We start from the raw sequence: 12061 nt of genomic DNA, 5'->3' as shown, positions 1-12061 counted from the left end.
TAGGTTGTACTTAGTTGCCTCTTGTTTTTGTCGCCACTGCTGCTGCCATTGTAGTATTCCTGCTTTTCTTTTTATGTGGGTTTGTTTTCCTTGCAAACATGCCACTTTCAGACGACGATGCATGTCCTGGTTGCAAGGAAAGTTGTGAAAAAGGGCTGGTGTGCGGAGAATCTTCCTTCATCTACCATTTCGGTAACTGCTCAGGGGTAGTTGAATCAACTTACAAATCAAAAAGTGAAGCATGGCGGAAGGGTTGGCTTTGCCAAACATGTAAGATAGCTAAGCCGAGAGGTAGCCAAAGCAACAAAACAAAAAAAGAACAAGATGCAGACATAGCGATTGTGCTTCAAGGTATTCATGCAAAACTAGAAAGCCTCATGACATTAAAGGACACAGTAGAAAAAATTGAGCACACAGTGGAAGTGATGTCAGACAAATATGACGAAGTTCTGGTACACATGCGCAATCATGACAAAGAAATATCGCAGCTAAAAAAACGAGTCGAATCAATTGAATTTCGAGACTGAAAAACAACAGATAACTCAAGATCTAAACAACCTTGAATGGCAAAGCAGAAAACTAAATCTCGAGTTCCATGGCATACCCGTCAGTGAAAACGAAGACTTATCGTCAAAAATCAATGAAGTGGCAGCCGAGCTTCACATTCCAGAAATAACTAAATACGACATTGTCGCTTTGCACAGACTTCCAGCACCTAAAGGTAAGATACCAGGTATCATAGCACATTTTACAAGACAGGATTTGAAGACTCAGTTTTTATGAAAAAAAAAACAGAACTCAACCAGTCGAAAATGAGCTGCTACATTCAGGAAAACTTGACGAAACACAGCAGGGTATTGCTTGAGGTAACCAGGCAATGGGCTAAAGTGCACGATTTCAAATACGCCTGGCATCGTAACGACAAAGTGTTCGTCCGCCAGAAAGATGGAACAACAGTACATCATGTAAAATGCAAGGAGGACTTAGCCAAGATTAAATAGACTTAAGTTTCTTTTTTTTTCTTTTCTCTACTATGGCTTCATGCAAAGATTACATTACACCATCCGAATTTAAAGATGTTTGTGGTCTGGACTATGCCAGTTTACTTAAGCTGTTTCACCTCAATGCCCAGTCAGCTAAGAAAAAATCCGCTCAGTTCGAAATTTTGTTCAGCAAGCTTGATTTTGCTTTTGACATCATTATGCTTACGGAGACCTGGTACACAGAAGAAGCTAATGCATTATGCTTACCCTACTACAACACCTATTTGGTGAACCGAACTACCTCTCGTGGAGGAGGTGTGGCAATGATGGTGAAGAACCATCTTGCCTGTGACCAAGTGCCGAATTTTTCTTGCGTGCATGAAGACTATGAAATTTTATGTTTGACTGTCGACAAAAAACTATTAAGCGTAATATACCGGCCTCCGAGCGGAAATGTGCAAAACTTCTTGGCATTTCTAGATTCTTTGTTTACTTTTGCAAATGAAAATAAGCTATCTGTAATCATCGGCGGAGATTTTATCATTAATATGCTTGGAGATCTGCCCGCAAAACGGGAATTTGAGCAATTAATTAAAGCCTATGGATGTATGAATGTAATTAACAAGCCTACCAGAATTACTCCCACATCTTCTTCGTTGCTTGATATGTTTATAACCAACTTGCATGCATCTAATACGAAGGCTGGAATTATGTACACACATATAAGTGATCACTTCGCTGTATATATGTGTTTAGATAAGCATATGCGTAAAACAAAACCCACACAGCAATACTTTCAAGACTTTTCGTCAACGAATATGGAAATTTTCAAATTACAAATTTCTGGTGTAGATTGGCGTATTGTGCTGAACGAGACAGATGCTGAAAGTGCATTTAATATCTTTCTGAGTCTGTTTTTAGACGTATACAATAAATGTTTTCCCAAAAAAGTCTTTTCGAAGCCAAAGAAGATACGTAAGCCATGGATAACGAAAGAACTTCTCAGACAGATTGACATTAGAGATAAATTGTATGCAAAATTCATGGCTACACGCGACCCAGATATACTAAAGACGTTTAAAGTATTCCGCAATAAATTAACGAAGGAGATTAGAGGTGCCAGAAATAACTACATTTGCAATTTCTTTCAGTGTTCTGCAGGAAAGACAAACGAAATATGGGAAAAACTAAATACAGTTCTAAATCGCCACAAAAACTTTAGCTTTGTTACAAAGATTGAGCGTAACAATGAAGAGATCACAGGCGCTCGTTTAGCGGATGAATTTAACAAATACTTTGTTGATATTAAAGTAGAACGTCCGACTGAAGGAGCACTCGATTATATCAGAACTAAAAACCAGGAATCCCTTTTTTTTAGTCCTGTAATAGAGCCTGATGTTATTTCGGCGTTCCGAGGACTAAGTAACAGTAAAACCAGCGACGCAGACGGTATAAAAGTTGCACCTGTCAAACATGTAATAGAACTAATTTCACCGTGCGTAACGCACATATTTAATCTGTGTTTTTTACAGGGAGTGTTTCCAAAACGATTGCAGGTTGCTAGGGTGACAGTGCTCTATAAAAAAGGCGATAAGACTGACATCGGAAACTACAGACCCGTGTCCATACTCCCTATTTTTTCTAAAGGGTTGGAAAAAGTAATTTACGCCAAAATAATGAATTTCTGCGATAAATATGGTATACTTTCCCAGTCACAATTTGGCTTCCGTAAACACAGGTCGACGGAACAGGCTTTGCTGGAGCAGAAAGAATTTATTTTAAACGCCTTTGAAAAAAAAGAAGTAGCCTTGGGTATTTTTGTAGACTTCACAAAAGCGTTCGATTTGCTTACACATTCAATCTTACTCAAAAAGTTAGATACATATGGAATCCGTGGTAATGCACTAGCACTTTTAGCATCTTATTTAGAAAATCGACAACAGTATGTCTACCTCAATGGTTTCTCTTCCGATAAAAAAACAATAACATCAGGAGTACCTCAGGGAAGTATCCTTCGACCACATTTATTTAATATCTATTTGAATGACATTATATGTATTAATCCGAACGTTAAACATATCATTTATGCCGATGACACGACTATGCTTTTCTCAGCTGCATGTCCGAATGACTTAATTTCTGAAGCAAATAGCTCCCTATCGCGTTTGACTGAGTGGTCAAGTGCTAATGCATTAAAAATAAACACGGCCTAGACGAAAGCCATACTTTTCCGTCCAAGGAATAAGAGCGTTTTTATAAATACAGATCTTTTGTTGGGCGATTCAAAAATAGAAATACTCCGCGCATTCAAAAGTCTTGGCGTTGTGTTCAACGAGAACTTAACGTGGGAAGACCACGTGGAACATGTTGTTTCTAAGATTTCAAGTGTCGTAGGAGCTACGTACATTAATAAAGAGATACTGCCTGTGCAGGTCAAGGTTATTCTTTACAATACATTATTTCACTCTCATATTATTTATGCACATTTAGTTTGGGGAACTACGGCTGTTACAAATTTACGTAAAATTCTTACAATGCAAAAAAGAATGTTGCTACATGTTCTCGGTGTTCCACGAGATCATCTGTCTCTGCCTTTGTTTGAAAAGCTGGAAATTATGAAAATTACTCACATGTATTCATACCGTCTGTGTTTAACATATAAAAAGGATGTGAAAGAAAACATAAACTTTTTCTCAGCTTTAGCTTCTCTGTCAAAGAAAGCTCCTTTATACAGTACACGTAGTAGGGAACTTTGGAACGTAGAGACGTGTAGAACTACCTATGGACAGCAAATGATGAAAAGAAAACTGCCAGAATTATTAAATTTTTGTCACAGACACGCTATACAAATAGAACATACATCAAAACAGCAATTAAAATTATTCTTTTCTGCCTCAGTTGTATTTCCCTGAACATTGTTCTCGTATGTATAATTTGTATGCATATCAAATTTCTTTTTGTCTTCTGACGTGCTTCCTGAACTCCTTCTTTTTTCTTTGTGAAATGTAATGACGAATGTTCGTGATATACCATTATGCAGATGTTAAAAAGCCGTTGTTGTGTGTATACTGCTTACATATGTCTTCCAGCAGTGTCCTGTAAACACAATGTCATTACTACAGTTACATGTTCCCATGTTTGGGAATGTGCATATTTATACGCCACAAAGATGCTTGTAGTTATACGTATTATTTTTGTACAATCAAAAAATGTTTTTTTGCTGTCGATAGCTGAACTGTCTGCCTTTATGGAAAGTGTTTTTTTTTTGGGGGGGGGGGGGCGCTAACTAGTCAAGCTGTCTGTTACAGCTTTTTTTCCCTTACCTCCCCCATCACGTTGATGGAAAAAAAATAAAGGTTATTATTAATATTATTATTATATTGCATGGCGTCCCATATTTCGCACATAACGGTTACCATTTTTTTTTTTTTGCGTGTGCGAAATGCCCAGTTGAGAATGTGGTACCGTCAGACTAATTCTCATAGTTATGCGCACTTATTATGGGCAAGTGCTGCCATCTCTTGAGCGATATGCAAAATAGAGGTGAAGTAGATTTTGGGAAGCGACGTGAAACTCGGAAGGGGCAAACATGAGCAATACGTTTTTTCTTTTTTGTCTGAAAATTTTCACCGCCGAAACAGAGAAATTATTTTGGCATACTTATGGTCTCACCAATTCAAGCCAGTTATTAGTTTTCTCAATTTCGTCTACAACTGCAGCAGAGAAGCCGAAATCGGTGTGTCCCATATTTGGCATAATATAAACTTGAAAGACAAAATATGGTAACGTGCTGCCATCTGTTGAATAGCCCGTCGCTGCAGCTGACTCTATCAAAAGATAGAATTTTGTCGCTCGGTACAGTGAGGGCGAATCGTCTACCAAACTGTTGCCTCAAAAACGAAAAGGAACTGAAATGTAAAGGACGTGGTGCTTCAGAGTAACTCACAAGCGCGATAGATGACGGGGAGTTATCGTGTGATCGGTGGTACGATAACCGCGCCGTGACATTTCTGTCGAGCCTTGTTGGGAAAGATGCAGTCCAAAGACTAAGCGCTGGTTTACCCGCGTTAAGTAGTTTCGCAAAATTGATCGCCCCATGGTAGTAAAGGTCCACAACAGGCACATGGGCGGGATCGACCTGCTGGACTCACTGCTTAGACTTTACCGCATACATATCAGGTAGAAGAAATGGCACTTTCGAATTTTTATGCATATGCTCGACTTATCGGTTGTAGCAGCATGGCTATTGTACAGGAGGGTGCAGGAGCAGCTTGGGAAGAAACAAGTACTACCGCTGGCTATATTGAAAGCAGAAATTGCAGAATGCCTTACCTCGCATAACAAGAGCCTACCCAACAAGCGACCAGGAAGGCCTTCTAGTCAGGACATCGAATTCCAGGTTCAAGTCAAAAAAGCACGGGGACCAGAGGCCGCAATGCCACCCAAAGACGTCCGATCTGGCCAAGTTGGCCACTGGCCAGAATTTGATGAGAAGAGACAAAGATGTAAGCGGCCATCTTTCACAAACAAGTTGTCGGCAAGATAGAGGAAGTGCAACATTCATCTGTGCCTGAACGCAGCAAAGAACTGTTTTATTTCTTTTCACATATCGCGCTAAAAAGACCACCTCCGTGAAGCTTTGTTTTCCGCCCATGGCAGCAAGACCGCTCGGCCATCTTCATGGTGTGCCATATTTGGCACAGAGCTGCATCTTTATTAATACAGTCGTTATAACTCTGAAACTTTTTTATATGTGTTTGTTCATTCAATCAATAATAAAACCCGAAAAAATAACTTTTAAAGTTACTTTTTCATAATTCATGCAATAGAGGGTTAAGGGAGCTTCGACCCATCCACAGATAATTTTCATACCTTTCTCTATAGTGTGTTATTGCGATAGCAATTATTTGGACACCCCAGGCGAATTTTCGCCGTCGCCCTGATGTTCGGTTTAAAGTCCAAGTGCGATAAAAAATTATAGCGGCCCGCTCCGTCCCACATGCTGGGCTTAATTGCGAATGAAAGGGTGCGAGGGTGAGCCGAGAAGGATGGCAGCTTTATGCGCGCTGTCCACGTCCCGTGATCAAGTGAGCGCTAGGCTAGGAGCGTCTCTTGCCCGGCCGTGCCGGCGCGCGGCTGAGCGCATACACGGCCTGCACGTGCCATATTTTTTTGAAGTAATTTGCGGTCGGTGTAAAGGCGGCAAGCCGACGGGGCTGCTGGTTTCATGAGTGTTGGCAGTAGCGTTACCTAAGTTTCGGGCGAAACAGTGACTTCTTTAGAAGGGCCAACATTTTCGGGCGCGTGTGCGGCACGTACAAAAGAATGCAGTAATATATTGTAAGAAAATTTTGATGTAACGAAGTATTGTGCTGAATGTTACGTATTTGTTGCATCAAGGTTCAACAAAATACCCGAAGAAAACAGAGAAAGTCAGCTGGATGCATATGCAACTCCTTAGTCTACACTGAAAACATTTGTGAAAACGTAAAGAAAATGCTCTGTACGTTTGTATAAATCCCTACCTGCAGATGTTCATCCTGTTTAACCTAATTAATGTGCTGCCTTCTTAATTTACTCACGCAGCACACGTACCATATTGAAATTTGCTTTTAGAAAGCACCGAGTTATATAATATTGCAAACAGAAAAAAGAAATTTGCAACCTCCACTACAGACGCACTTCCCTGGATATTAAATAGCTACAATGTTCAGGGAACATACTGTTACCATAAGTGCTTTACTCACGCAGTAAAAGGTTCTGCTCCTACACTTTGTAAAAAAGCATATGCATCGACACGTAGCAGCAGACATTCTTGCTTATTTTCTCATCACAGAGGTAGATGTGGCACATGAACCTATATGCTCACACAAATCAACGTAACCTGTGGAGGCCGGCAACGAATTCTTTGTTCACCTTGTACACCACAAGTGCGCGGTTTATGCATTGATTTGACATCATGAAACCCTATTTCTACTACAGGCTTTACGGCGATACTTGCATATAGTGCGGTGAAGCGCTCGACAAAACGGTACATATTATGGCCTGTTTGATATTAACTCGAGGTGCAAAAGCTTGTGCAGGCAGGCAACCAATGCTTTCATTCACGCAGCGCACCACAAGAGCGCATTCATCGGGTTTCATGACATCTCACTTTTGCCACTAGCTTTCTGGCAATGCTTGCGTATAGTGCTGCGAAGCTTGAGGGAACCGCACCTTATTACGGTGTGCTCGAAATTCACTCGAGATGCAAACAGGGAACGAATGATTTCATTCACGTAACCCACCACGAGCGCGCGCTCTGCAGTCCTTTGATTTCATAAAACTCCACTTCTGCCACAGGCTTCACAGTAATGCGTGTGTGGAGAGCTGTGAAGCTCGACGGAGCTGTAACAACATCCCACGGTCCACCCGATTTTTACCGAGTTTGTTTTAAAGAGCCCCTCACAGGCTACACAACAAATTTCGGTTATACGCTGAAAGTTGTTCCGTGCCCTCTAATAAGTGTTCTACCGCAAGAAATTTTCGAATTGGTTCATTAACAGCAGAGAGAGAATGATTGAAGTGCCGCGAGCCCACGATTTCAGGAGGCGAGCGTCGCCGCTTATATAAACACTCAACGTTCTCTGTCTCACCTCCGCAAGAGAAATTCCTTCCCTGCGTTCTCCCATACCGGAGCCGAGGGTTCACGCGACGGGTATTGGGGGCGGGGACTTACGGTGTCGCCATCTGTTGGAATCGCCTCCCTTGCATAGTGTGAGGGATCACGCGGCGCCCTCCTTATAGATTTCGCTTACGGCGCTCAATAAAAAAATTTGAGGACGCTTAAGCTTCCCCTTCAAGAGTGGAACGTGATAGCGCTCCCGTCGACCCGCCAAGGGGTGTAAGACAATGCGCTACGGCGCAGCGATCACTTACGAGGCGCCCCGCATCGGACTTTGCACCCACCAATCACGCGGTGAGCGCCGAGCAACGCAGCTTTCGGCGCGGCAACGAAACGTGCGCCTGAGCAAGCGGAACGAACTAAAGAACTCGGTGTCTCGGAAGGAGAAACGATCTACGCGAGCCAAATGTCGTGATCGACACGGACAGCTGGGCCGCGACGCACCACGAAGGCCGACGCGATCATGGGGCTGACGCCTCGATGGGATCGTCCTCTATCTCGCTTGGGAGCACCACGCAGACGCATGACTCCTCGGAAGCAGCTCGGCACACATCGCAGGGGACGCTTTCCCACCAGCCGCGCTACGGCGCAGCGATCAGGTCAGAGGCGTCCCTCATCGGACGCTGCACCTAGGAAACGCGCTGTGAGCGGAAAGAGGAGCCGCGTCTCCTAAACACGAGGGTTCAAGTGACGCACGCTGGAAGTTGGAAGGGGAGAGAGCGAGAAAACTTATTAAACGCAAGGGTAGTGGGGCATCCTCGCACCGGTCCCCGCACGACCCGAAGGGGAGAAGCGGGCGAATGGCCTGCCGCGTGTCGGGGCAGCGCCGCACATTTCGAGGAGGGGGTCTTCTGTGTTTGCCGCAAGATGGCTCTGCGTGTGCGCAGTGCGCAGAAGAAATGTAGCGGAAACGTACTTCGCTACTCGTGTAACGGCGACTTTTGTAAGTTACATGCTCATAATTACCGATATACACCGCAGTATAACTTTCTACGGCACGTTTCTAAGGCAACACCGCATTCACTAGAGGCGCTTTTGTACCGCCTTGAACCATGGAGCTCGTGGCTGAGTGGTAGCGTCTCCGTCTCATACCCCTGACACACGGGCAAAACTAAAGTCCTTTCCAGTAAACCCCTTTTGCTACTCTGAAGGACCCTTTGCAGAAAGGAGTTGCGCCGATGACGCACGGCACCGCACTAAACTTCTTTAGGTAGTTTCTCAGATGAGCGCCGCAACAAAAATAGCGCTGGCTGTTAAAGCCACAAGAGAGAAAACATTCTTAAAAAGCTGCGTATTTAATCACACTTAGCTACTGTAGAACCTAAACATATTTTTTTTCTTTGTTGATGGCTAATAATGCTTATAGTAGTTTATTTTATTCGTGTTTTTGGGTTGTTAGCAGCCATTTAACTTTATCCAGCAACTATGTGCAGCCGGTGTTTTGCTGTGCGTGCTGTTCATTCTGGTGATGCCCACGATATGTCAAAACTGCACAAATCAAACATTGGCTACCCAAAATCACATTCTTTGGGGGTGCGAGGGCTTACCCCCTCCCAGGTCGCTCCTGCCAGCTCCCTCACAACAGACGTGGGAAGAGCTGCTCAGAACGCCGGATGAAAAAGTACAAAAAGCCCTCGTTGCCTGGGCCGAAAGGGTCGCTCCTCGTGAGGGGCCATTCTAGGACTCGGGCCTGCCAGATCATAACTGAGCAGAGTCTCAATAAAGTTGTTACCACCACCACCACCCACGTTTCTGTCGTCCTTTTTCACGTCTTTGTCGTCCCTTCCTTCGTGCGCCCAGGCGTAACGCGTTTTATTCAATACGTTATTCCAACAACTGTGATCACGTGACAGAACTACGCAGTTGCAACATGGCTCAGCGAAGCGCTAGCGACGAAGCAAGAGTTGAGGTCGCTCTGACGCTTCTCGCTCTCGGATCCCTTGAAGATGAGATAAACGCCGCAAAGGCGAAAGTGGAAACCATCAAATGTCGACTCATCATAAACAGCTTCATGTTGACAGCTTCGGCGCTGTCCCTTCGAGCCGCCAACCGCGAGAGGTGGACCTACGTGGGCAACGAACGATGGTTTGAAGACACAGTGCCCTGCCTTGGTGACGGCCACTTTAAGCAAAGTTTTCGAGTGAGCCCAGTCACCTTCCGTTATCTTGTGGACTGCCTGCTTCCTTCGCTGGAGAGGGTCACAACGAATATGCGCGAGTGCATTGCGGTGGAAGAAGTGGTGGCCATCGGCTTATTCAAACTGTGCTCCGTGGCAGAGGACCGAGTCGTGGCCACTGTCTTTGGCGTCGGACGATCAACGGTGAATGGCATTTATCAAGAGTTTTGCGAAGCCGTCATTTCCGTCTTGGGAAAGGACTGGCTCAAGATGCTGCGTCCAGCGGACATGGACGAACACATTCGCGAATGCAAGGCCGTCTGTGACTTTCCCCAAGCCGTAGGAGCCCTCGACGGCTGCCACTTTCCCGTGTCACCACCGTAAGACTATTATAACTATAAGGGATGGTTAGTTGATTTCGCCTGTTTGAGTAATTAACATTCGTGCCTAAGACATTGTACTCGATGCACCTTAGAAATACGCTTAATGTGCCTTTTTGCGTGTGCGGGTTACAAATTAGAAGCACATTTTAACAGCACCGCATTTAGCTTGAATAACCACCGTAATTGTCCTCACAAACGGAGTCCAGCAACTTGTTTTCCTAGGATGTGCAACCACGCGTATTTTTTGCAATTACAGCGATGCAAAAGAAAATCCTCGCTCCAAGCTTACCAAAAACAAAGCCTACCGAGAAAATAACTTTAATAAGTGTTCACGTAACTATAGTATACGAGAAGGAGAAGTATGTTGCAATTCATTTTCGAGGCCTTGAAGCAGCTAAAAGCATTATCACGACAGAAAATTTCCATTGAAAAAATTCGCAGTGGTAGCTTGCAGGAGCCGTCAAATGCTACGAAGCGTCGTGGCAACCAAGACGAACATAGCCTCAAATTTATTTACTTGGCGTGATACACAGTAAAGATATGATCAGGAGAGCTTTAGGAGATTGTACATATAGCGTTAATGTTAGGAAATTACTTGAATATGAGGCCGATGTCAATGTTCTGAGGTGAAAGGAGCATAGACACAAATAAGACATATGTGTATCGTCTAGTGCCTTTCACCTCACAATATGCCAAACCAACATATCCAGTTTTCCATCCCACCGTCTTCTCAACGCGTTCATGAATTGTTCTTAATCTATTAACACCAAAATTGCAACCACGTTTAAATAAGAAAATGAGTGTTCTTATTCACTCGACTATTGTGTATATTGTAAGGAAGATGAGGAACGTGCGCGCAGTCAGCAGCATCGGCAGCTTTAAGCGCGCAGCAGAGGCTCGAGCTCGGGGACTGTGCTCGGTGCATCGTAGAACCGGCGGTCGCGACGAACCCCAATAAACCTCCTTTATAAGTGGTGGAGCCGTGCGGGGTAACGTTCGACTCTACCATCCTGGAACTCCGTTCTCGGACGCTACCCTCTGCCATGCCGGACGCCGACCAGCAGACTCTTCCATCGCCACCCGTCCCTTGCGCTGGCACCGTTCGCCAGCGGGAGCCTCCCACCTTCAGCGGAACCGACGACAACGACGTTGAAGAGCGGCTGTCGTCCTACGAACGGGTGAGCGTTCACAACAAATGGAATGACTCGGACAAGCTGGCTTACGTGTCATTCTACCTCGTGGGCATGGCCAGTCTCTGGTTCAGAAATTATGAAAGGGATATCCGAACGTGGTCGGCGCTCAAGACGTCGATTACAGAAGTATTTGACCGACCCGCCGTCAGGAAACTCCGAGCCGAGCAGCGTTTGCGTACACGCGCACAGGACACGGGTGAGACATTCACCAGCTATATAGAAGACGTTCTCGATTTGTGCAGGCGCGTGAACGCTGCCATGACGGAAGCAGAAAAGATCAAGCACGTCATGAAGGGAACCGACGATGACGTGTTCCAAATGCTTCTGGCCAAGGACCCGCGCACTGTTGGCGACGTCATCAGCTTGTGCCAGAGCTATGATGAATTGCGTAAGCAGCGAGCTCTGACAAGGCGACATCCCACACCAAATGCGGCATCACTCTGCAGCCTTACCACCGGCCCAGAACAAGCCTCCCTGATAACGCAAATCAAGGATTTCGTCCGCGAAGAAGTCGCACGACAGCTATCTCTGGTGTCCGTCACTCAGGAGTCTGCCAGCACGTTGCCGTCTCATATCCGTAACGTGATCCATGAAGAGGTCGCGGAAACGCTGCCGGCTGTTCACCAGCAGGATGTCGTGGCTACACCAGTCACTTATGCTACGGTTGCTGCAATGGCCCCTCGCACTGTGCCCGTGCGTCGCTTCCAGCAGCCTGTGCACCG

The 12061-nt window shown here is 44.9% G+C and overlaps 1 protein-coding gene across 1 annotated transcript; it reads left to right on the top strand.

Moving 5' to 3' along the window:
• The first annotated feature begins 9517 nt into the window (after positions 1-9517).
• On the top strand, positions 9518-10147 carry LOC140214176 (uncharacterized). The gene has a single exon (XM_072285536.1). It carries the CDS (start codon positions 9518-9520, stop codon positions 10145-10147), a length of 630 nt encoding a protein of 209 aa, XP_072141637.1.
• The last annotated feature ends 1914 nt before the right edge of the window (positions 10148-12061 follow it).

This window comes from Dermacentor andersoni, chromosome 11 (genome assembly GCF_023375885.2).
Source record: "Dermacentor andersoni chromosome 11, qqDerAnde1_hic_scaffold, whole genome shotgun sequence".
In the NCBI taxonomy this organism is placed as follows: domain Eukaryota; kingdom Metazoa; phylum Arthropoda; class Arachnida; order Ixodida; family Ixodidae; genus Dermacentor; species Dermacentor andersoni.
This window is presented reverse-complemented; position numbering and strand designations above follow the sequence as displayed.